The sequence below is a fragment of the Epinephelus fuscoguttatus genome, linkage group LG18 (assembly GCF_011397635.1).
Source record: "Epinephelus fuscoguttatus linkage group LG18, E.fuscoguttatus.final_Chr_v1".
Lineage (NCBI taxonomy): Eukaryota > Metazoa > Chordata > Actinopteri > Perciformes > Serranidae > Epinephelus > Epinephelus fuscoguttatus.
In genome coordinates this window covers 21,725,678-21,750,876 of record NC_064769.1, presented here as the reverse complement: position 1 = coordinate 21,750,876, position 25,199 = coordinate 21,725,678, and the positions used below count along the sequence as shown (strand labels likewise).

At 41.2% G+C, this 25,199-nt stretch overlaps 1 protein-coding gene across 1 annotated transcript in view; it reads right to left on the bottom strand.

Annotated features, from left to right (window-relative positions):
* The window catches only part of sardh (sarcosine dehydrogenase), a 74,543-nt gene that overhangs the window by 48,319 nt on the left and 1,025 nt on the right, over window positions 1-25,199 (bottom strand). Inside the window, exons 2-9 of the mRNA XM_049603964.1 lie at window positions 24,399-24,588; window positions 22,878-23,014; window positions 22,435-22,613; window positions 19,762-19,941; window positions 16,793-16,916; window positions 16,397-16,497; window positions 11,683-11,787; window positions 2,789-2,918 (exon numbers count right to left, since the gene is read on the bottom strand). Coding sequence (XP_049459921.1) covers window positions 2,789-2,918; window positions 11,683-11,787; window positions 16,397-16,497; window positions 16,793-16,916; window positions 19,762-19,941; window positions 22,435-22,613; window positions 22,878-23,014; window positions 24,399-24,583 — 1,141 coding nt within the window. The 5' untranslated portion in view covers window positions 24,584-24,588. The remainder of the gene's footprint in view (window positions 1-2,788; window positions 2,919-11,682; window positions 11,788-16,396; window positions 16,498-16,792; window positions 16,917-19,761; window positions 19,942-22,434; window positions 22,614-22,877; window positions 23,015-24,398; window positions 24,589-25,199) is intronic.

Here is a 25,199-nt window from a genome sequence, read left to right as displayed (position 1 = left end):
TCATTGGACCTTATGATTGCTGCTACTGGTTAAGGTGAGGATAAGAATATCGTGGTAAACCAATCAAAGGCAGAGTAGGGCAGGTCAATCCTTCCCCATTTGGGGCGGCAGAAGTTCAGTCCATAGGGACTTGGGTTAGGAACCGGAGGATCACTGGCTTAAGTCCATGTCCACACCAAATGTGGAGCATGGACTGGTAGCTGGAGAGGTGCCAGTTCGCCTCCTGGACACCGCTAAGGTGCCTTTGAACAAGGCGCCAAACCCCCAACTGCTCGGGGCACCTGTCCATGGGCAGCCCCCTTGCAATGACATCTCTCCATTTAATGCATGTATAGGTCCTGTTTGTGCCTGTGTGTGTATTATGGGCCTGTGTGTGTATGACAGAGTTGAGAATATGAATTTCCCCTCAGAGGTTCATAAAGTATATCTTCTTTATAGTAGGAAGGTCGAATGATGTCATTCTGCACAATACTCACCCATATGCTTCTGTTTGGGAGAGTGTGAAGTGTATTTTCAGAGAAACAGCCCTTTGGAGAAATGCGCATTTGTTTTGGGATAACGGCTGTCGTACAAATAGTCTTTTGGTCCACTAGCTTTATTAGCAGCTATTATTGGTAGTTTTGTGTTGAGAGAGGAGTGGGTGAAGCCGGGAAAGGAGTCAGGAGTGTTGGGGCCACAATGTGGAGGAACAGTTCCTCTAAAACCTTAGGTAGTCCAGAAATACATTCCAATACATCTGTCAGCGCTTCACAACAAGGCTGTCACGGCAGGACTCAAAATGAAGGCAAGCATCAGAAAGTATCTAGCAGTCAGGCTCTACCACAGCGGCGGTGTGGGTACAGCAGCCTTGTGTAGATTCAACAGACCGCTCTGACATTGTATAGTAGGTAATCTGCACCTGCTCAGTGAAGTATGATGTGGAAAAAACATGAGTAAGTGAAAAACACACATGAATTCCAATAGGGCCATTGTCATTTTGGTCGCATGGACAGTGACTAGATATGTATTGGATTTAGGACCACATATAAAAGCGTGCCAGATCTGACTCGAAAAAATGGATTTCAGTGTCCACACACCACTCTGAAAAAAAATCAAATCTTTGTTAGTGAGAGCAAAAAAAAAAACTGCTTGTTATGTGAAAGCAGTCCTTCACGTTGGGTGTTCTCGGCTGGCTTGCTGTTGTTAGTCACACTGGTCAATAATGAATAATGAACCAATTATTTTTTAAATGGCATAATGACTTTTTCAATTAAATTTAATATACAGAGTAGGTGATTACATTGTCCAACTAATACTGAAACAATAACCTACTCTTCTATATAAAGCCAGGAGGGAACACACTTCTTATGAGGAAATACATCACTTTACCTGGGATAGTATACAATTCTGTGTGAGCTATTTGGGGGACACATTTGAACTTCTCTTTTGTGCATGTGATCATTCAGGGAGTATTGAACTGAATCAGATTTACGCCACCTGTAACACTTTTGACACTCTGTGTAGCAAAAAGGTTTTTAAATTCAAAATACAAGAGGGAGAGAAAGCACCTTAAGTTTATGAATATGTAAGCTTTATAGTTGACCAAGTACAATCAGAAGGTCAAGTATTCCACTCACTGGGGCTTAAAGTACATGAATTAACTCTCCCTACAATAGATACACACACACACTGATATGTATTATGATGCACATGAAGATGTTCATCAGCACATTCAATTATTTTAAGAATATGCCAGAAGAAAACATGTTTAACCTTTCAATTAACCTGAACTACTCAACTGTAATCCCAACCTGTACCCTTGGAAGAAGCATATTACCCAAAACACCTTTTTGTTCAACATGGTATGAGGACGTAAAGCAGGTAGTCACAGAACTCACAATACTTGGGTCATGGCTGAGATCTCTGCTCTACTGCTCCTGCTCTCTCCCCAGAGAAACGGTTGAACACTCAGTAAACTTCCTATGAAAATTCACCTCTCAGCGTGGCGTTCTTATCATGTATACACAACACTTGAAATGAAACAAAAGCCAGCCTTAAAGCGAGGGGGTCACAGCCAAGATGCTCTGCAAACAACTCTGATGAAATCCTCATTTTTATCCCCCTTTCATCTGAGCTTCCTCTCACCCTGAGCTGCATCTTCCTTGACTTCTGACCTCAGTTTTTCTTGCCATCATAGTTTGTTTCCATTTCTTACATTTTGTTAATCTCTGCCATTCTCTACATTTTACCTTTCCACCTTGACATCTCTACTTTAATTTCTCCAATTCTACTTTTCTCAGTTCATATTTTGACATTTCTTTCAGTTTTTCTCAGATTTCCTTTTCAGTTTCTCCGCTTTCTATCTCCCATCCCTACGTGTGTGTGTCACTCGTTCCACTCCTTTCTCTCCAAACAGCTGCACCGCACTATGGTGATGAAAAATCCAATTCGATACTGTAACTCTTCGGGCTGCACAGCCACAGACATGCTCGCTCAACCACTTCAACAACTTGATATTGCCTGGACGGGAAGTCGGGCTTGAGCTAATCAAACTATCTCCTCTACAAACATGACACATAGTCAGCCAGTTTAGGTATTCATGAGCCAATGCAGCACTGGAGCGGTGCATAACATATTTCACAGACAGATACATTTCACTTTTAAATTAGAATGTGTCCAATTTAAAAAGTGTCATGAAAGTCGCTTGTTCCCTGCTGTAATGCATAATGTTATGAGAAATCTGCGAGGAGAGCTCGTAGGACTTTCGTAAAAATTGATGCTTCTGAAGGGCTGATGTGCGTATGAGTACCTGGTCCACAGACGGTGGACTTGATACCAGTCTGCTCCAGAACGGGAACTCTGTTGATCGCACCCTCGATGTGTTGCATGAATACATCCCAGTCCAGGTCAAACAGGCTGAAGGCAAACTTATCAGACACCTGGGAATAAAGCACACAACAGAAATGCATGTGAGGTTTCCTTATACTGGGAAAACACAAATGGGTCATTTTCAAAAGCGGCTACCCATGTTCTCATACAAGACTCATACAGAAGTAATCCCACTCAGTGATCATTTATGACCTACTAGAAGAGTATGGCGGTGTATATTTCTGCAGAGACTCTGCCCTCTGCTGTATTTTCTTATTTTGTGTGCTCTGGACACACGCGGGCATGTACCTCCACAGTGCTCAGGTGAGGTAAGTGATTTATAAAAAGGTAGCCACCAGGTGCCAGACCATACACAGCAGACATCCAAGAGACACAGCACCAAGCAAATATTGTGACGCAAAACACTGCGTTTTGCTGGCGACTGGGTTTGCAATCAGCAACTAACAATCCTGGATAGTTTACCTTTTGGATTTTTTATGCTCCAACCATGTTAGGTATTCTGCTGCAACAACGCGTTGACTTTTGTAAATTTGTGGGGCCCATCTTCCATTTGGAAAAAAATGAAGAGAAAAATTGTGGTAAAATGCAAATTGGCAGCTGATTGTGCACTAAAATTCCCCCAAGATGATTACAGGGTGCTTGCAAAGAAAATTGTATACTTTTGCTTTTTTGGTACTTTCTTAGATTTTATAAAAAATAAACAAATAAATAACACACAGGTGAATCTCAGGCTTCATTTAACAACCTGTGACGTCAGACTGTTTGGGGGTTTTTTTGCCAAGGGGCTGCCACATTATGGTAAAACATATTAATGATTAGACCTATTAGTAATGTTGATAAGCTAATTTAGACTTAGTAATGATGTGTAACCTTTATTATAAGGCTAAAATATAGTTTGTAGCTTCAGACAGATTTAATTATTTTTCTTGGACCAAATAGGGCTCCCCTGGTAGTAAAGGTTGCTGACCTTGTTAGAGTGCAACACTAAGTCATTTGGAGTCAATATAAGTCCAATATTCACTCTCTTTAAGCTCTCTTTTAGTCTCTACTAACTATGGAGGGAGAATTCCCCTTAGGTTCATGACTTTCACACTGTCATTTGATACAGACATACTTTAAAAATTAAAAAAAAAAGACTCCGCTCTGGCATTTTAATCATATTTCTCCACCAAATGAATGTGCATTACAGTGGATTGTTGGATATTCGATAAAGATGCACTGCTTCAAAGCCAATGTTGTCAAAACCAACCTTTCTTCCTCACTGCTGACAAAAACGCTGTGACTTCAGTCCAACCCACCACATGTGACTGTGGACCGCCAACTCAGACGCACACAGCAGCCACAACACAATCCTGTAGCATCTGTTGAATTGACTCTTTCTCACCAGGGAATCAACATCTGTCCAATCCCTCTCAGTTCCCTGTCCAAGCTTTAATTTGCTCCCATCTGGACCTCCACAACTCCCTCCTTGTCAGCCGGGCCAAAATGGAGCCTTTAGCTCCTACAACTCATGCTGAGCAGTGCTGACTGCATCGCCTTAAAATTCTCCCCTCCTACACTAATCTGACTGACTCAGGGTGCTCAAATTGAAAAGTCCAGCGCACCAGCTTGTGTTCAGTCGTGCATTTCTCTGGATCTGGTAATCCTTCTACTCAAACTTCTCCATCTTCTCCATGAAATGCAATTCAGTAAGCAGTCATTCTCTTAGTTTCTGGGGTGACTGCTTGTCTTTGTTACTGCAGACATATTACGCTGTATAACAGCATCAACTCAGAGCCTAAAATGCTGAATATAAGCGGTTCTTTAAGTTTGCAGTAAGACAGAAGTGCTGAGAGAGAAAAGAGTTCCTATGGCTTTACAATTAGTGTCAGCGGTGACACTTTAACTTTTGATAAAGACTTGAATGTCACAGGGATGCGTGAGCTGACAGTAGCTGCTTTCATGTGAACAAAGAGTTGCTGCATTATAACTGAGCACTGACAGTCAACCCGAGTATCTGAGGAGCAGTGTTCTTTGTCCTAGACGCCACACTTCTCTCAATCCCTCCCAAGCCATCGATCCTGCTCATCTTCACTCAGTAGGCATCCTCTATTCTCTCCGTCTCCCTGCTAATTCTCCTTTCTCGATCTCCTCTTTCTTCCTCCATTCGCCTCAAGACATCAAAGCAACACTCAGCTGCAGAACGAGAACAAAAGGAGCTGGTTCCGAACAAAGAAATCCTCTAAAATGTAAAAACCACTGAGGAGTCTGTAGACAGACAGGCAGCCAGCCAGACGGAGAGACAGAGAGTCATGAAGTCAGTATTATCAGTGTCCTGCAAATACCCTGTCTGCTGCCTTTCATTTAAACTGAGACTAAATAATCTTCTATTATATATTTCTTTACATTTTTTGAGCTTCATAGCCTTTATTAAAGCCAGAGAGATATCTCTTATAAATGCATTTTATCGCAGACATTGACACGGCTCATTTTCAACCTCTTCCACTTTGCTGGTACACCAGTGTCCTCAGCCGACATTACTGTCTCTCAGGGTGTAGAGGGCTTTTTTAAAGCTACGCTACAGATACACGTGAAACTAGGAGAGCTAAGGAATCCATTGTACCAAACCATATCTTGCTAGATGATGTGGGAAGGAGGTTAAATAATGCTCTAAAGTTGGGCTAAATTGTTTTATGCATGCAGTATAAGTGTTATTAGCGCCTATGGTATTTTAATATTTCAGCATACTGGGGTCCCTAAACAGTCTTGGAATTGCATAAATTAGGTATATATTTAAAAAAAAAAAAAAAAAAGAAGAAGAAAAGAATCTAGTAGCTTCAATAACCCCAAATTTATTAATGTGCTAGTCCCCGTAGTAGCCATTTCATTGGAGTTTTTTTTTTTTTTTTTAAACCAACATTACTGTAAAAATGACCTATTGTAGCCTCTCAGATGATCACAGCCTAGAGACCTCAAGTATTCAGAGGATGTATGACTTCCATAGGTACACTGACAATATGGGGGCTTCTCAGCAGGTTCCAAAACAGAAGTGCTCGCCATCAAATTGCCAAAAACGCAATTCTTAAAGAAATCTCCATATGTCAAATGTTTTGACACCAAATCACAGCATGTACTTTTTTATGGGGTTCCTCAAGGTCTTAATGTGGTATTCTGGAGAGATTTGTGACCATTTGCAACAATTTATGAGACATAAATGAGCATATGAATGGCCATACACTTCCATCTTAATGTTATAAACCAGGGGTGTCAGACTCATTTTAGTTCATTGGCCACATACAGCCCAGTTTGATCTTAGATGGGCCAGACCAATAAAACCATCGCACAATAACCTATAAGTATCATCAGCTCTAATATTTTCCCTTTTTTGTGTAAAGAATTACAAGAACATTCTCTAGACGTTCATCCTTTTACAAAAAAAATAGTGAAAAATAAGTGCAATTTCAACAGTATGTCTCAGTTATTCCACATTCAGTCAGTCGACTTCTCACTGGCATTACATGTGCATTTATCCAGACATTTCCTGATACAGATGCTTTTAAACTGAAGCTGCTAACTGACAATATTTTGCACAATGTTCAGTATCTTTACACATGGTCACAGTGAGTATTCATTGTTATAGCAGAGAGCTGTATTCTGGTCAGGGTGGAGAAGCCTCTGAAGTAGATTGTATATGAAGTAGAGTTGCTCCTGAAACCTGGCACCTCTTAGTCGGTATCCACTGGGCTGGACTGGACCCTTTGGCAGGCTGGTTCTGGCCCACAGGAAGTATGTTTGACACCCCTCTTCTAAGGCCCAATCCCATTTCTAGCCCTTAAATCTCCTTAAAAAAAAATTGAGTGCCCTCGTTTGTGAGATAACCCTTGATGAGGGAAGTGAGAAATATTAGGGTAGAGACTGTTCCCTAAGAAATGAGACACCACTTCAGGCAAATCGGCGTGGCCGATGTGAAGGTATACGTCACACGTAGTAGCGATGCAAGATACCAGTAGTCATTCAGGTTTGAAAATGCCGGCTCCAGCGCTTGTGTTACCTGTGGCATGTGCTATGTTTATTCTTCTCCGTCTGATGAATCAACAGAGAAGAAATGCTGAAAACAGGAGGCGCCTACGACGTCTCCTGGTTCTGATTGATTTTGTTCAGGTAGGTTGATTTGTTTAAATATTTTGACGCTGTGTTCAGCTGGGTTGCTGATACATCCAACCACCTGTGCTGGCAGCCATCTTTTCCAAAACTTGCCAAAGTTGCTGACTTTGCAAGGTGTTTTGGGAAATTTCATCTCCCACTTCGTTGTAAGTGTGGGTCGGGGCTCCCTAGGAATCTAGGGCAGGTTTTAAGTGTTGGAAACCACTTCCACTACCTCAATTCTGTTTTGGGACACCACTAGCCTAAATGTGAACATGCACAACCAAGTGCAAGTGGGGATTTCTAGGGAAAGTGTGGGTATTGGGACAGGCCCTAAGCCCTTATACACTCTAAACTTTTGATAAAGTCTTGAGAGGCACCTAACCAAAACACAATGTTTATTACATTTCTGTGAATCGTAAAATGTGACACACAGTGCTGAGCTTTACTCCAAATTAATCTTCCATTTCTCAGCTTTAAGATAATGTATGGCACTTATATGCAACATATACTGTTGACCTGTTATCTTCCCCTAAAGATTCCCTGTCCCTCCCAAAAAAGACAAAAATGGTTTTATAATATGGAGGTGGAGTGGAAGGGGTTAAACATGAACAGGTTAAACAGACAGTAATCTTTGCTTGTGAATGGCATGGGTCCAGAATTGCAATGCATTGTTAGAGTGATGATTAAAAGGTAAAAATCAAAGAGGAATACATGAGCAGTGAAAAGTTATCAGTGTGAAACACCAGGACAGGAAAAAGAGCAGAGATGCCTGCCACGAATCTGCCAGCATAGTTAACAAACTGCTCTAAAAACCTGTCCTTGAGAGAAAGTACACATCCATTAAGACCAGGACCACCTGTGGCGTTAAAGGCTTTTGTAAAGATCATTCTCCAAAGTCAACCACCCCTTTAAAGAGTCAGACTGTGCATGAAAGAACGGCCTGTGCGATTACCTTTTACAGTTGCCAAACGTTGTTTGAATAATCCTCACTCTTCGCAGGCTTTTTGGATTTTAGAGAGATATTTTGGTTTTTATGCTCCAATAAAAGCCATTTCACCGGCGGAGGAGCTCGGAAAATAAGGTTTGTGGGTGGTGCTAAAAGAACAGCTATGGGGTCATTAAAATCAATAGATTTATGGCCTGAGGAGGGTGTGTTATGCTCATCAATCTGCCCATTAGAAATGAAATATCTAGTGTGCAGGCAATAAGACACTTGAGTTTCACCATGGATGACAACACAATACTCTTTTTGATAGCTTACCTTGCTGAGCATGTTTTTCTATAAAAACACTTTTTATAGAAAAACAAACTTTTCAAATGCGACGTTGACGCTCACAGTATCTTCAAAAACACACTGGATCCATTAGGCCCTGTCATTAGTGTGGGAAAACACTCATAAATTTTATTTTATGGCTCTCTATTAGGTTTAACAACCTTGCCTCAATACACCGCCAGGTACAGTGTAAACAGTAAACTGCAATGTTGCTTACACTTTGCAAACTTGTCCTTTTTCTGCATAATGAGTTCTCTCAATGTTGATACTTTAACAGTAACAAAAGTTTAACATTTTGAGAAGTATGCTATATGTTTTCTTGGCATGAGTTGGATCAGAAGATTGATACCACTCTCATGTAAAGCACACAGCCCCCCTTATAAACCAGAAATTGTCATAGTTATATTCCCTGCATGTACGAGAGAGACACACATCTGTTTAAATAAGTTTGCTTTAAAGTATAGGATAGATATCATTTTTACCTTTGGACAGAGCTAGACAAGCCATTTTCCCACCTCTAACTGACAATGCTTCATGAGTATGGCTACATACTTCTTCAATATTTGAGGGAATACGCTTATTGGCTTTCTTGCCAAAAGTGAGATGAGAGCATTAATAAATCTCTCATGTTTGAACTCTCAATATGAAGCTACAACCAGAGGCTGGTTAGCTTAGCTTAGAGCAAAGCCTGGAAACACAGAAAAACAGCTAACGTTAGCCAGACTATGTATGCAAAAGGCAACCCCAAGTTAAATGACAACCTGTTATCTTTACACTTCAGTTTTTGTATTTTGGTTTGAACCAATTAGATACAAGCGTTCATTGGCAAGCTTTAGAGGTACCAGTAGGCATATTTTTTAATTTTAGCAAGAGCCAGGCTAGCCGCTATTTCCAGTCTTTATGCTATGCTAGCCTAACTGCCTCCTGGCTACAGATATGTGAGCAGTATGTGTTCTCATGCAGCTTTTGGCCTCTAGACCAGGTTTATCTGGTTAAATAAAAAGGTAAAATAAATAAAAAAATAAAATATTGGCTAGAAAGAAAATAAGTGTATTTCCCAAGTGTCAAACTTTTGCTGATGATACTTTTATTTATTTTTACAAGTACTGTCAACATTAACATGTTCATTTTTGCATTTACAGGGTGTCTACAGGTATAAACAAGACTTTAAGACCTTTTTAATACCACTTTAAATGAAATTTAAGACCAAACTTGCAATGGAAGTAGACACCAAAAGTGAAAATACACTGTTTCCAAGTAAACACATTGATGTCAGTTCAAAATGAACAGTAAAAATGATCCTAACGACACTTTCTGTGCTTACGGCTCTGCATGTACGATTTGCTTTGTACACATTTCCAGACCATGGCTTTAATCACCACAAGTAATTGTTGGAATTCATTCATTCATTCATCTTCTAACCGCTTCATCCTCTTGAGGGTTGCGGGGGGGCTGGAGCCTATCCCAGCTACATCGGGCGAGAGGCAGGGTACACCCTGGACAGGTCGCCAGACTATCGCAGGGCTGACACATAGAGACAGACAACCATTCACGCTCACATTCACACCTACGGACAATTTAGAGTCACCAATGAACCTAGTCCCCAATCTGCATGTCTTTGGACTGTGGGAGGAAGCCGGAGTGCCCGGAGAGAACCCACGCTGACACGGGGAGAACATGCAAACTCCACACAGAAGGGCTCCCACGCCCGGGATCGAACCGGCAACACTCTTGCTGTGAGGCGAGAGTGCTAACCATCACACCACTGTGCCGCCCATTGTTGGAATTCGTTTAAGCTATTTGTCCTTACACTTGCATCTTCCCATTTTTCCATAGTTTGCAAGGTCCTATTTCAACGATGCAGACTCATTGCATGATCAAAGTGTGTGGGGGGGCAAAAATAGGGGCATTGAGCACACACAGGTGTTGTGGCAAAGTATGTTACCCTGTCGAATAGTGTTTCCCTCCTCTAAGAATTCTGTTTCCTATAGCACCAACACCAAATATGCCATCTGTGAAGTTTTAAGACACATTGAATCTTAATTTAAGTTAATTTAATACGTTTTAGGGCCTTTTATTAGTAAATGTGTATTTAAGACCTTTTAAGGATCTGCGGCTACCCAAATTAATTTGAAATACATGACGCATTTGAAACAAGTTAACGCAATTAAGGCAGCTGCTTTTTATTTATTTCCTGTGGTGGCAGACCTTTGTGACAATGTGTGTTGCCAAACCAAACCATCCTGTTAAAAGATGGATAAGCACAATTATCGAGGTTTAGGTGGAAAGTTTCTCTTTTAAAAGTTGCCCGGCTGATCTCTGGGGGGAATTAAAGTAATCTGCACAGTTTGCAAAGTAGAATTTAATTACACTGAAGTAATCTGTCTTTGACATAACACCTTAAGGCAAAACACCCTACCCAAATTGCAGGGCTTCACCAATCTATAATACAGCAGTGTGGTATTCGTAGGGGAACATCAAAACCTTTAAATAAGAATGATTCAGCTAAACTGATAGTTAAAAACTGCCGCCCAGATAGCACAGTAGAAGACGACAGACTGAGAGTAATAATTCAGATTGCATCAGGAGTCACCTCTTAACATCTACCCTCAAGAGTAACCATCGTGTCAAGAATACACACTCTCTGAAAGCAGGAGGGCACAGAGGATGAACACGCTTAACCAACCAAAGGACGTCACTCCCACTGGGAATAACTCACTTCTGGGAGCAGCCTAATGACAACTATTTGGGCTGACTGATAAAGAGAAGAATCTGTGACAGTTTGCACTAACTGTGAGTGAAACAGGGAGAATCTGTGTTCAAGGTTAAAAGGATGCTACTAAATAACAGTATCTGAATATAAATGTATTTTCTTTGTGATGATTTTACATTTAAATATTCATTATTATTCAATTTTAAGGGAAAAAAAGGGCTTAATTACAATCAATTACCTAATTCTTTTGACTTTTGGTTAAGCAAAGATTTGAATGCAGGACTTTTACCTGTAACCGAATAAATCCAGACGATAACACTGCTACTTTAACTTGAATAGATGACCTGAAAACCTCTTTCCACAACTGAGAGATTAGTGAACAAACACTCACACAGTTTTATGAGTCCCCTTATGAATACAGTGTGACCTCCAAGCTAATACATCAGCAAGTAATGAAGACACAGAAAAGCAAAACAGACTCAATAAGAGTTGAGGTCAAACTGACACAGAGAATGAAAAGTATATAAACAGGATTAAACTTTATTCAGCTTCTTAAATTAAGTATTTGATTTTGTGTCAAACGAGACAGATCATCAATCTCACTCACACACACACACAGGAAGTCAATACGTGAGGTTTCACAGTCCCAAAGCTATCGACAGGAAACGATATGGTTAACCGTTCAGATCATATTCAAGCTTACCTCATCCCAGAAGATGGGGTTGGGTTCATAGCCACCCACGGACAGGGCGTCACCCTGGAGGCGCAGGTACACCGATGCATCATGGTCCCTGACGTTTGGCATGTTCTGCAGAGATTTAAGTGGAAACATTCAAAACATTAATTAGTCCAGAAACATTGTGTTTCCAGTGACAACATGATGGGCAGGTTTTTCTCAGCTGGAGGATGAATTATAAGTGCCTCGATCTTCATCTAAGGAATTAATTACTCAGCATGATTGGCAGTTCAACTGTAAAATTGAGTTGATGGGAACATTTAAAGCTGTGCTGGAGATGCTCAGCATTTTTACCAGATAGAGGACTAAAACTATAATAAACCTTTATAAAATATGTTCTTGAATTAAAAGTTAACACAAATCATGGCTGATTTTGTGTCAGTCAACGAACTGATTGACTACTAATTCGCTCAAATATATCTCTGACATGCTTTGTGACATATGGACCTTCTAGGACCCTGAGGACGTCTAGGGTCGGCCTACTGACTGTCCCAAGAGTCAGTGCAAAACATGGTGAAGCAGCATTTTATCACGTAGCACAAACCCGGAAGAAGCTCCCAGATGATGTTAGACAAGTCGAGACCAAAAACATTTCTTTTTTACACTGCCTGGTCCACCCTGTAATGACTGCAAACTTATTTTTAAACTCATATTTGAATCATTTTAAATAATCTTTTTATCTTTGCGCCTCTTTTTTTAAAAAAAAATTGTAAATCATTTAGTAATTCATTTTACTTTGTATATATTTTTTTCTATTTGCTCTTTTATTGTAAATCTGTATCCTTTATTATGTTTATATTTTTTTTTGCTCTGTAAAGCCCTGGTGTATGAAGTGTGTTGTACAAATAAAGCTGCCTTGCCTTATCGCAAGGAAACCAAAATAAAGATTATGAAAATGGGGTAAATTTTCTGAAACAAAAGAAAATGATCGTGCTGTTTAAATGTATTAAAAAGCTAATTTTCTTTTACTCTATCCAGATTTTCAAATAGTATTGTACAGGCCTCCCGAGTGTATTGGTTAGAGCACCTGTCTTCCAGGAAGGTCCAGGGTTCGAATCTTGCTGGGGTCGATGTCAGCAAAGGCACGTGGTTGTAAGAGGTTCCCACCGCCGAATCAAATGGGATCAGATTCCTTAAGGAGGCTTCAGGATAAGAAAGTAACTCCGGAATCTGAGCCAAGTCCTCAATGAGGGCGCGTCTCAAGTCTGTGTTGTATACGGGAGGTTCCAGACGTACAAGCAGATTCATTGTAGGGCTGTCCCAAATATCAGTTTTTGGGCATCGAGGCTTCCGTGACAAGAATCTGTGATTAATCAACTCTTCAAGGGAGGGTTGAGGGAATGAAAGACAAGGACAGACTTTTCTGAAATATCAGACTTCAGTTGGTGCACCTAAAATAAAACACTGTGACAATTAGCCATTTTGTCAGCATGCAGGTTGCTGTAACATTTGCCATAATAGCTGTAAAGAATAAGATCGAGATACAAGCAGCCGAAATGGGTTTCCTCCATACAGTGGCTGGGCTCAGCCTTAGAGATAGCATGAGGAGCTCAGACATCTGGTGGGAGCCCACAGAGGAGCCGCTGCTCCGTCATGTCGAAAGGAGCAAGTTGAGGTGATTCAGGCATCTGATCAGGATGCCTCCAGGGTGCCTCCCATTAGAGGCTATCCAGGCACGTCCAAGTGGTAGGAGGCCTCAGGGCAGACCCAGGACAAGCTGGAGGGATTACATATCTCATCTGGCCTGGGAACGCCTTGGGGTCCCCCAGGAGGAGCTAAGTGGGAGAGGATGTCTGGCTGAGCAAGGAACTCCAGACAGCTGGATGAAAATAAATGGATGGATGGATGGATGGATGGATGGATGAAGAATACTCTGCAAGACAGCTGAGTTTTCAGGTGATCTGCCAAACTCCGTGTAGATGTGTGACATACCAGTTTCCTTCAGCATATCCGGCATTCGACTTTCTGGGGGTCAACTTTGGAATTTTGAAAGTATTTCAGATATTTGACTTTATTGACATCTTGGCACATCTGTAAGCTTGTCACATGTGGTAAAACTGTCCCCGTCTTAGTAGTGCTGGACTGCTGGTGACTGATGTTAGATGAGAGCGAGTCAGAGCCACTGAGCTATGTTTAAACCCAAACACTTAGATCAAATGTCCCTGTCTAGAATAACTTATAGTGGTTGATGCTGATTATTTATACAGTCTATAAGAGGTGAGAGCATTTGAACACTGATTTGGAGGTTGATAACCATGGCAACGATCAAAGCTTACAAGCATTTAGGTCAGCACTAGTATTTAGTGCTTTGGCTCTTCACACAGAGGCATGCATATAGAAAAGGGTGTATAATGTGGGATATAACACCCATAAACATCTTTACAACACCAGTGGTCTATACTATGACATGCCTTAACAAACCATGGAGTCTCTTTATGTATAGTACAGCAGCTACTGGCGCACCGTAAAATCTTCTTTTTTAAAAAAAAAACTAGAGCGGCATTAACCCCTTCAGTCTGAGCAAATATTTTTGTAGAAGTGTCTAATGAATAGTTATGCTTAAAGTACGGCATGTCATTTGTATTCATTCTGTCGTGAGTGTTTTTCATTCCAAAGTCAACTGGCTCTCTGGGTACAAAAACAAAATACCAGTGAACAAGCTGACATTTGGAAAACGGCACACTACATGTAATAACAGCCAAACTACTCCTTTCCTATCTCCTCTGCGCTGAGTACAGTCAGGCAGCTCACTCTATGTGATCAACCCTGGACTTCAATATTCTCCGTCCTTCATGCGCTCACACAGATATAAACACACACCAGTTACTATCAGCGAGCTTTTGAAATTCACATCCACTGTAGCCTCTGAGGACCAAAACACATCTATTCACATACTGACATGTGGTCAGCGTGAGATGTTTGACCAGACAAGTTGCACACCCTGGTGGGAACAGATTTCCTGATGGCATCTGAGTGTGTGAGTGTGTCATTGTGTGTGTGTGGGCTGATGTCTGTGTACATGATGTAGCAGTAATGCCGGTAAAGCTGCTCTTAAACTACATAACGCAGAGAAGCTCTGACAGCCTGCCTAAAACCACCGGTCTCTAGAGGATGAGCACAGCTATGCATGTGTACACTCAACTAAAACTAACACAGAGGGGAGATCCACAATCACAGAGTTACAGTGGATCGTGAAGCCACATCAGACATATTATATCTGCATACAGAGGCCTCCCATTTCCCCCAAACACACACATTATCACACCAAATAAAGCCAATCTCCCCTTCTCTCTTACGCAAACAAGCACGCACCTCATTCCAACACTCACTGACAGCCTTCTGAACCACTACAGGTGGAAATCTATAGTCACAGTGCCCCCTGCTGGTCACACTGATTTAATACAGACAGATGAAGGAACTTCTGTCTCCAGAGAGAAGTAAAAAGAACAGTGAAGTAAGTAGCGTATTATAAATCATGCATAATGTAAGTCTTTTGACATCTCACAGTAATTGTCACAAGGTAACAGTGGCATTGTGTCATTACACATACAATCAGGTATCATAGTTACTTATGGTTCTATGAAACCATGTCTATGAAAACATGGATGCTTCACGCACATCCACAGAGGTTTATACAATCAGCACAGTTTCAAGGTGGGCACCCAAGATTAGTGTCACCAATTCAATATCTGACGAAATGTTTCCCCTTCTGTTCCTGAGATAAGACATTGATTAATGGCCAGAAAAGTTAATTCATTCACTTTCTGTAACCGCTTAACCTGTTAGAGGTCGTGGGTGGCTGGAGCCTATCCCAGCTGACATTGGGTGAGAGGCAGGGTACACTCTGGACAGATCACCAGACTATCACAGGGATGACACATAGAGACAGACAATCATTCACGCTCACACCTACGGACAATTTAGAGTCACCAATTAACCTGCATGTCTTTGGACTGTGGGAGGAAGCCGGAGTACCTGGAGAAAACCCACACTGACACACTGACACAGGGACAACATGCAAACTCTGCACAGAAGGAAACCCCCACCCTGGATTCAAACCGGGAACCCTCTTGCTGTGAAGCGACAATACTAACCACTGCACCACTGGGCCGCCATCAGTGTATCCAAATGAATGTTTGTGCAAACCATAAAAAGAATGTCTCCAGCCACAGCTATTGCCAGCGCGGAGCCTAAAAAAGTCCTTGGTACACAAAATTGGATATCAGGGTTTTTTTTTTTTAACCAACTGCACAAACTGCTGATACAGAAAAAGTCACTGAACATACGCCTCTTGTCTCATGATGGTTCACTGCTGGAGAGAATGTCGAAACAGCCACAGGTTGAGGACCAGCTGATTTTCTTCTCTGTTGTTTCATTCATTTATTGAAAAATATCAAAGAATCAGTGCTTCTGACAACATTAGTATGAGCCAGAGACAAAAAAATACAACCAAAATAGCACAATTATAATCAGGAGCCTCTTCCATCTTCAAGATTTTTCAGGCACAGCTTTGCTGCACAGGTCAGCTTGTTCTTTCAGGGTGAGAAAATCATACCTGCTATTATCTAACATACTACCAGGATCTACAAAACGGTGAGCTGTGGTTGATTTTATTTTGAATATAATATATCACAAAGCACAGTCAAGTTGTCCTCATATATATGCCACATGGAGGTCTTACCTGTATGCCTTCAATTCTCTCTGTCACCACATAGGCATGGTGCATTGCAATAAGAGGCACCTTGACTCCGGCCATTTGCCCCAGCTTGGTGGCCCACGCACCTGTGTGTAACACACAGAGTGAAAAATGTCAGAAAAATGCCACCTTTAAATCTAAAGTAAATTGGGCAAAATCATTTGTAAAATTGCACCTAATCATTGTTATGCGTTAAGTATCAAATCACTTTAACATGGCATATTTGCAACAGCATGGAGATGTTCCTAACACTTCCCAAAGTCACATCAACAATGCCTCACAGCATGTCAAGAAATGTGCTCAGAACAATGTTCATTTTATATGTTCAATAACACTTTTTTTTGTTTTTGGGATGATTAGCTGATCTTGAATGTATCTCACCTGCACAGTTCACCACACAAGGCGTCTCTATGGTCCCATGATCAGTCTCCACTGCCTTCACCCTCTTCACACCAAAGTCATCTGTCCGCACTTGGATACCAGTCACAGGGCAGTTCTCGATCACCTGATTCAAAGAGAACAGTGTGGAGTTATTGACATGCGACATGGAGATGTTTATGCTTTGCTCCACCCTTGCAAGAGTCCCTGTATGTAATATACAGACGAGTCATAGAGTATAGTAGTCGAAAAATATTAGACTTTTAATATCATTAATATCTGCTCACTGTGGCTTAGACAGGATTTTCTAGTCACAAGTCTGGCCAAACATTCTCCAGCACTGCTGTGACCGTGGTATGGCTTTAGTCTACTGAATTAATCACTCTCCTTTGAACAAATTTTGCCACACTTTGTAATATTATTGATAATTACTCATAAACAACCGTGCAGTAAACTAATGTAAAATGTGATAAACACAAAGTAGTTCACTGAGACCAAACATGTAACAGCAAAACAAACAGTACAACACACAAAGTCTGTCATACAGTGTTCACATGGTTTCACTGGTTTCAAGCCGTTGAGGCTAAGTACATTAATCCAGGGATTGTGATATGGTTGTTTAAGAAAAATGATTGGTGATTTTCCTCTTGGGAGAGATTTTTGGATCTGATAGCCTGAGCTTTCCAGCATCTGTGCAGTCTCAGTTACCATGGTGACCTCCCCCAAAAAGTAGCTAACTTTATGAGGCTAAAAAGTCAGCATAAAGTTATCATTTCATTGCATATTTGTAAAACCTACATTTTATCCCTATTCTTATTTACACTGCACTGACTATGAAAAATATGCAGGTCTTAGTCAGGCTATTGATCAGTTTCAACAGTATGATGTTGTGTTTGCATCTGCTCACTGTGATTAAAAGATGTCATTTATTGAAACAACATTTAATGTTTAGTTGCACACATGGTTGCAACATGGCTACCTACACTGGATTCTCAGATAAGGGCTCAGATGTGGATGCTATTTTTCTACAGACTGTCACAAACGACAAAAATCAGAGGGCAGCTCACTTAACTTGCAAACTAGTTGGACTGTGCGTTCCAATACCTATACTACCATAATGTAGAGCAGTGGTTTTCACACTTTTTGTGCCCAAGGCAAACCAAAATCCCAAGGCACACCTGTATTTATATCTGTGACCAATAGCCTCTATAACCTGTGTTATCACTCTTATCACAACATAAGACAATAAAAATAAGACAGGTAGCTTTCATGATACTGTCTACTGACAGGTTTTTTCTCTCTTCTTTCAGTTGCTCCACACACTAAAGCGATCCATTATCACACTCACGGCTTTCTCCTTTAAATGTTATCATCCCTCACACTGGCTGCCCATCAGGGCTTTTGATGTGTCACACACTTATAATTCCCATGCGTGAATGGCAACAAATAGGTTCCTCATGAAGGTTTTTTAAATCAAACTGAGTTATATTTTTAGCTAGAGTTTGCCTCTTTATTAGGGAATGGGGGTGCACAACATACTAAAACAGTCAATTAATAATTCACTCATAATATTCTGCTATAGGCCCAGTTGAATATTACAATGTATAGTTATCGCAAAATCCCACAACACACCTGGATTAACGTCATGGCACACCAGTGTGAACCACTGCTATAGAGTATGCCAGAAAAAGATTTAGTATGTCCCAGTTCATAGTATGTCAAATGCAGTATGCCAAAAATACCACGATGTTCTACTACATCTGGTCCGACTTTGCAGTATGCAAGCCAGCATGCTTTTCTTGCTATTCTGACCCACAATCCTCTGCACAGCAGACGATACGTCACCACTGACTGAGCCGCAAACAGATGACAGTCCATTGACAGCTGTCAGAAGTTGCAATGACAGATGACAGCACATTCAGGTGACTGATGACCAGTCAATTTAGCCTGGTTCCAGACCATAGACCCCACCCACTCAACTGAGTAGGCTTGCATCTCTGGTCTGGCATACTGCAATGAATTTGCGATTTATCTCATCCAAACGATGGACGGACCAATGAATGCCGGGGGTGGGGGCGGGTCTAGCGATTAGACAATCAGCGCCACGCTGATGTCAAGCTGTACGCCGGTGGGTAACTGGTGAGGATAGCAACAATGGCAACCGCTACAGATCCTACAGATCCTACAGACCACATTAACGATGCTAACAATGTATTTCGCTACTACTGACTACAATGCTCGCTTGTTTTCGGCACCCCCGAGGCATGGATACTAATGACGTCAGATTCTGGGTGAGTCGTTGATCTCTACTGATTGGTTAGGGAAAAATCAAATCCCCTCCCCCTTGTAAATCGCCTTCAATGGAGGTGATGTCAGACTGAAGGTTCTGGGAGCTTCAGTCTGACACTCAGGCTACAGTCAATTAGTAATAAAAGAAATATCAATTGTTTAATTGAATAAAATAATCCAAATATAACCAAGGGCGTAAGTATTAAATAACAATGACAGAGAACTGTATAGCCTCTGTAATTTTACTCTTGTGAATATGTCAGAATCTACAATGTACACAGTTATAACATTGCAAAATAACAACATCAGACCTGTCCGAATTGACCTCTGTGTCTGGCGAGGTCGGTGAACATTTTGTTTTATCTCCATCAAGACAGATATATGAGGAAGAGGGTCAAAGGTCAGTAGGTAACGTTATGAGGAAGTAGTGTGTCCCGATTGTGTGCATACTGCATGCGACAGAACATACTTTAAGGGCACCAGCAGTACCAACTAAAAGTTAAAAGAAAAAGTATGCGATTGGGAACGCACCCCAAGCACTAACTGATATTTATTTGGTTAACTATACTGCAATCACAAACACATAAATCCACTGTGATGAATGATGTATGAACAGCACTAAACATTGTGTATACTGCTGGTCCAACAATGAAGCCACTAGTCAGCAGACCAGCGCACATTACCGTGGCTCCCCTGGCAGTGGCGGCTCTGCTCAGGGTGGTGCAGGTGCCTGCTGGGTCCATGGTGCCATCTTTTGGTACATACAGGGTTCCGTACAGGTCATCAACATTCATCAGGGGATACAGGTCTTTGGTCTCTGCAGGTGACAGGACATGGGACTCGATGCCATAAACTTTACCCAGCTAGAAATGAGAGGAAAATAGCATGTTAAATTGGTTATGGTCTTGCCTGAGAGGGATTTCTTCAGCTTTATCGCCTTTATTCTAGATTCAAATTTTAAAAAAAACACTTCCTGAGGCATATGCAGGAGGAGCTGAGTTACAGTCAGTGGTAAAATATCATTGTTGACATAACCATTTCACTGCTTTTTGGTGGCTTGGCTGGGTCACTTTCACCTCATGCATTGGTTAGGGGAATTTTAAGTGAACTTTGGACCTCAAAAACAAAGTTAAATTGAGCTTTTTCCTTGGTAATGTGCCACAACTGTGCTGAGCTAAAAGAAAAAACAAAATACTAACTCTGCTTTAAATGCCCAGATGAGTTGCTGCAGTAGTTGCAAATCGGTTTAACCAAGGTTTCTCCTCATACTGTGCCTTTTTTAATCAGGGGACACCGAATCATTTAAGTAAGAGAGTTGAAAGGTGTTTGAAACAACCCTTTTTATAAGCGCCTCTCAGACTGATTTTGGGGCTTAAAATAATTCCAAGATTACACAGGGGAATTTTGGAGGTTAAAACAGCAAGTACCACTCACACAAAACAAAAATGGAAAAGGGAAACAGTTGCATTCCAGAGGAAGTCTGTACAAAATATTGTGAATTTCCACACAAGAGCTGAACCTTCTGAAGATCATTTGGCTGGAGGAGTCTTCATAGCTATTTTATTACACCTGTTCAGGAGTTTCACCCTTCAGGCTCTTCCAGCTGCTGGAGGAAATGTGGCTCCCTGAAAGCCAACCAATACCACTTGTTTTGGGCCTGTGTAAAAGTAGGATTTATTTAGAATTAGTGACTATATTCGGGCCAAAAATTACTTTTAATTGGGATGAACTCCCTTTTGGGCTTCTACTTTCAACATCTACAGTGATTAAAACAAAATACTTATTTGGAGTTTTACTATAGGAAACTGGTATGACATAATTTATGAAATCTTTGTAATGGAAAGAATTACCTTCTCCTCGAGGCTTTAGGATATTGAATTTGAGGAAATTTGGAGGACGTGAAAAATGTTTATTTCCCTAGAACACCTTTCTTTCTTAAAATTTGTTCCTTTAATAAAAGCAGGTGAAGCTTCTTTCATCAGGTTTGTGCACGGGTGTGTTGCATACTGCCAATAAATAGACTGAGAGTGTGCAGAATTCTTTTGCTACCAGTGTGGACTTTTTGATGTTTCCAGCACCTTGACAAGTCTAAGCTGAGTGAAGCAGTGGTGGTCCTGCATCATCTATTTAATAAATAAAATTGTTTTTATTATATTTTATTTATCTCAAATGAAGAACACCCCATGTTCTATTTTTGTGTTCCATAATTACGATGTAAAAAGTGCTGCTGTTAAGTGAGGCCAAATAAAGGAAAAAATTTAAAATCTGTTCCACCCCATTAACACGCAGTTCTTTTAAAAACTGCTAATTAACTAGAGGGAGCCTGTGGTGCATGCACAAATTAAGTTTCTATCAGGTATTGTTCTTTGGTAATTATGACAACAGGGGCCATTACCTCAATAATACCCATATTTATAAGCCATTACTTGTCAGCAGCCTACTAACTCACTAACAATCAGTTTTTTAATTTAGAGAAGTGCTAGTTGGAGAAATCACAGTGTCATTTATATGCACTGTAGCAGCCTGGTTATTGTAAAGCCTGTGTTTACATGCAATAGGCCAGGTAGTAATCATATCCACCTCCTACCTACACACCTATTTAGCTTTTTCTTGAAGCACAAATGTGTATGAAGTCTACAAGAACGTGACTGATTACCTTTTGTGTGTCAAAGCGATACTTCCTCTGTCTGACCTGCTTTGTAGTGGACTCTGTGACACATGTTGCTATGGAAAGCATTTGAAGCTATAATAACAGCACGTTATGTGAGTGTGTTATTATACATTGAAATCACCTCGGATTGATGTGAGAGCAGTCACTGTCACATAACATCGGCTGTTTGGTGAGAAACAAAAAACCAGGCAGCTATAATAGCACTTAGGTGTCAGTATGTAACCTAGCATTAGCAAATGCTGGTTAGTTTAGTGTCTCCCTCTGTACTGAGCATTAAGGGGCCAAGTTTGACGAAGTTTGATTTCTCCGTCCTCCATGTTTGACAAAGAAGCACAGTGCTGCTATAAACGTTTGCTTTACAGACTATTTTGTCATAACTACAGTGCTACAGAAGACATTTTAATGCAGTAGAAAGACACAAATACTTCTGAAATTGGTGCTACATGACCAGATAAAGCAAAACAAAGGAAAGGCGCTGTGGCATTTGCCCCACAGTAATAAAAATACAGCGACCGGCTGGTTATAAACAATCTTGAATTACAGTTAAACGATAAGCTAAAATATGTTTCTGAAAACATTTGAGGTGAGGAACAGGTAACACAGTAATAGAAACTTAGAATAGTAATAGAAACTGCTTATATTTAATCAGCAATGCCTTGTTTTTTATCGCAATGTCGATTCTTACCGACATGAGGCGCTTGTACTCGTCCAGCCTCTGTTTGTTGGAGGCAATGAAGAGACCTCCATTCTGGATCCAGCCTGTGTGGAGACCCGTCTCTGCCTCCAGGTCTTTGCTGACCACATTCCTGGTGTGGGCCAGGAGCTCTACCTCAACATCACTGGGACGCAGCTGCCACAGCAGGCCTAAAGAGCAGACACACACATTAGTGGATTTACTAACGTTCTTAGACAGAAATGCATGTACAATGTGTGTGAGCACACATGCAGCCGAACATACAAATGCACAACTGTGAGCACTTTATCTGCAGAGACCTTGAAGTACAGGAGATAGAGACAAAAAGATACTGTTGGTAGATAAGTAAAGAGTGAGAGTAAAGGTGGTTTAACCATTATCAGTGCACTGAGAAGTCCACCTTACACCTGTACATATTCTATAGGATCTGCTACCTGCAGTGTGCCAGGTGGTGCCAGCAGTCAGTCTGTCCCTCTCCAGCAGAACTGCGTTGGACATCCCCATTTTAGCCAGGTGGTAGATGGTCTGACAGCCCAGACTGCCTCCTCCGATCACCACCACGTCTGCTGACCTGAGGCAGGTGGCAGATAACGACAGGTGAGCTGAGAGCATGACTTTCAAATTACCTTAAGCATGATGCCACTTAGAACTCAAACCAGTGACACCATTCACTACATGAAGTCAAAAATAAAAAGCTGCTTTCAGTTACATGAAGAACATTTTGATTTCTCTGGAGATTCACAGATTTGCTTGGTTGTCGAGGAAAGTTAGAGAAGAAGATCGATACCACACTCATGTTGGTCCGCTAAATATGAGGACACAGCCCGCAGACAGTTAGCGTAGCTTAGCATAAAGACTGAAAACAGAGGGAAACAGCAAGGCCAGCTCTGACCGGAGGTGACAAAGACTACCTACAAGCACCTCTAAAGCGCACTTATTAACATGTTGTATCCTGTTTTGTTTCAGAGGTATATCATGCAGGATTTTAATCTCTCTCAGTCATCACTCCTGACCCATCCGAAGTGTGTACTTTGTACTTTGTACAATGTACTTCTCTGCAAAGACTCTGCCCTCTGTCTGTATTTTCATTCAGAATATTTCTGAGCACAGCACGCAGGTGAGGTTGGGACTTCGTAAAGGTGGCAACCAGGTGCAAGACCAGAAGCAGCATGCAAAAGGGTAATACCAACAAGTCTTGGTTCTTGAGGGATTATATCAGGCGGTTTCCCTCCTCATCTGGTTTTTCCTAAACTAAGCTTACTGGCTAGTGGTTGTGGCTTCATGTTTAACAGACAGCTATAAGCGTGGTATCGGTTTTCTCATCAAATTCTCTGCAAGAAAGTAAATAATCATCCATCCATCCGCTAATCCAGGACCTAGTTGTGGAGGCAGCAGGCCAAGCAAAGCACCCCCGACGTCCCGCTCCCCAGCAAAGCTTTCAAGTTCCTCCTGGGGGACCCCAAGGTGTTCCTGGCCAGATGAGATATGAAATCCTTCAAGCATGTGTGGGGTCTACCCCGGGGCCTCCTACCAGTGGAACCAGTGGTATATAAATACATTTTCAAAAATATCGACCTATTAGTATATCACTTTTTTTGCCTGAAGTTAAAAAGAAAAATCTTTTATTATTATTAGACTGACCACCAGATGTCTTTGTTTTCAGACATTTCCCAGACCTGAGTGATCCATAGAGCACCTACGATCTGTTCAGGCCTTGCAGAAGTCATCATGACCATTTTCCCTCCATCAACTTGTCCGTAATTGCACTATGTCATGATACATTGCAAAAAAACTTACTCAGCTATGAGCATATTCTTCAACCTAAATCTCCTTATCATGATGTCATGAAACCAACAGAAGCTGGTCTTAAGATGCAAAACCTACCAGAAGTCAACAGTCACCTTTACAGTACATATAACGTAAACACCATCCATCCATCCATCCTCTGAGCTGACCTGGGTAAAGGTTTAGTGGGTCCAGAAGAGGCTCCATCCGTCTGTTTGAGCGTCTTCTCGTAGGGAACATTTTTTTCTTTGGTGGGCTCTGAGCTGTAGGACCGAGTGGTTGTCCGGCACAAGGGGGAGAGAGGAGGCCGCACTGCCGACACCACCCGCCGAACTGCGCTTCCAAGGAAGGCCATGGCCCCTGTGGAGGACACAACAGGACAGAGACATGTGAGCTGTATTGTGCACAATATTCAACGTCATGTAATACACTAATAAAGAATTATTTAATTATATATATTTTTCTCATTGCTATTACAACTTCTATAACTATTATCATTCATCTACCTTAACGTTTTGTTTTGCTGCTTGTTTTGTATGGATGTATGTGAGTGTGTATGTGTATTTTATATGTACTTGTTTGTGGGAATTAAATAACATATGAATGTTGAGTCTGGTTAGATGACCAGGGGGAGCTCTGGCCATGCCAAGTGATCCCCAGATATGTGTGTGTGCACCTGCTGTATGTTGTTGTGTTATTTGTCTCACAAAAATAAGTCATGTGCAGTTCAACCTGTTTCAAAGCTATTTAAAAAAAAAATACATTTGTATTTAACATAGCAAAGTGACAGGTGACATGACACAAAAAAATTCTGTTGTTGTTGTTGTTGTTGTTATTGTATTGTCCTGATGCTCTGCTGCTGCCTATTGCTTTGCATGGCATCTGTTCTACCTTGACAATTTCTGTTTGCTGTAGTTAATGCTGTCTTTGTGTCTTTCCACAAAGGTCAGGTAAAACAGGTGGTTTGAGAT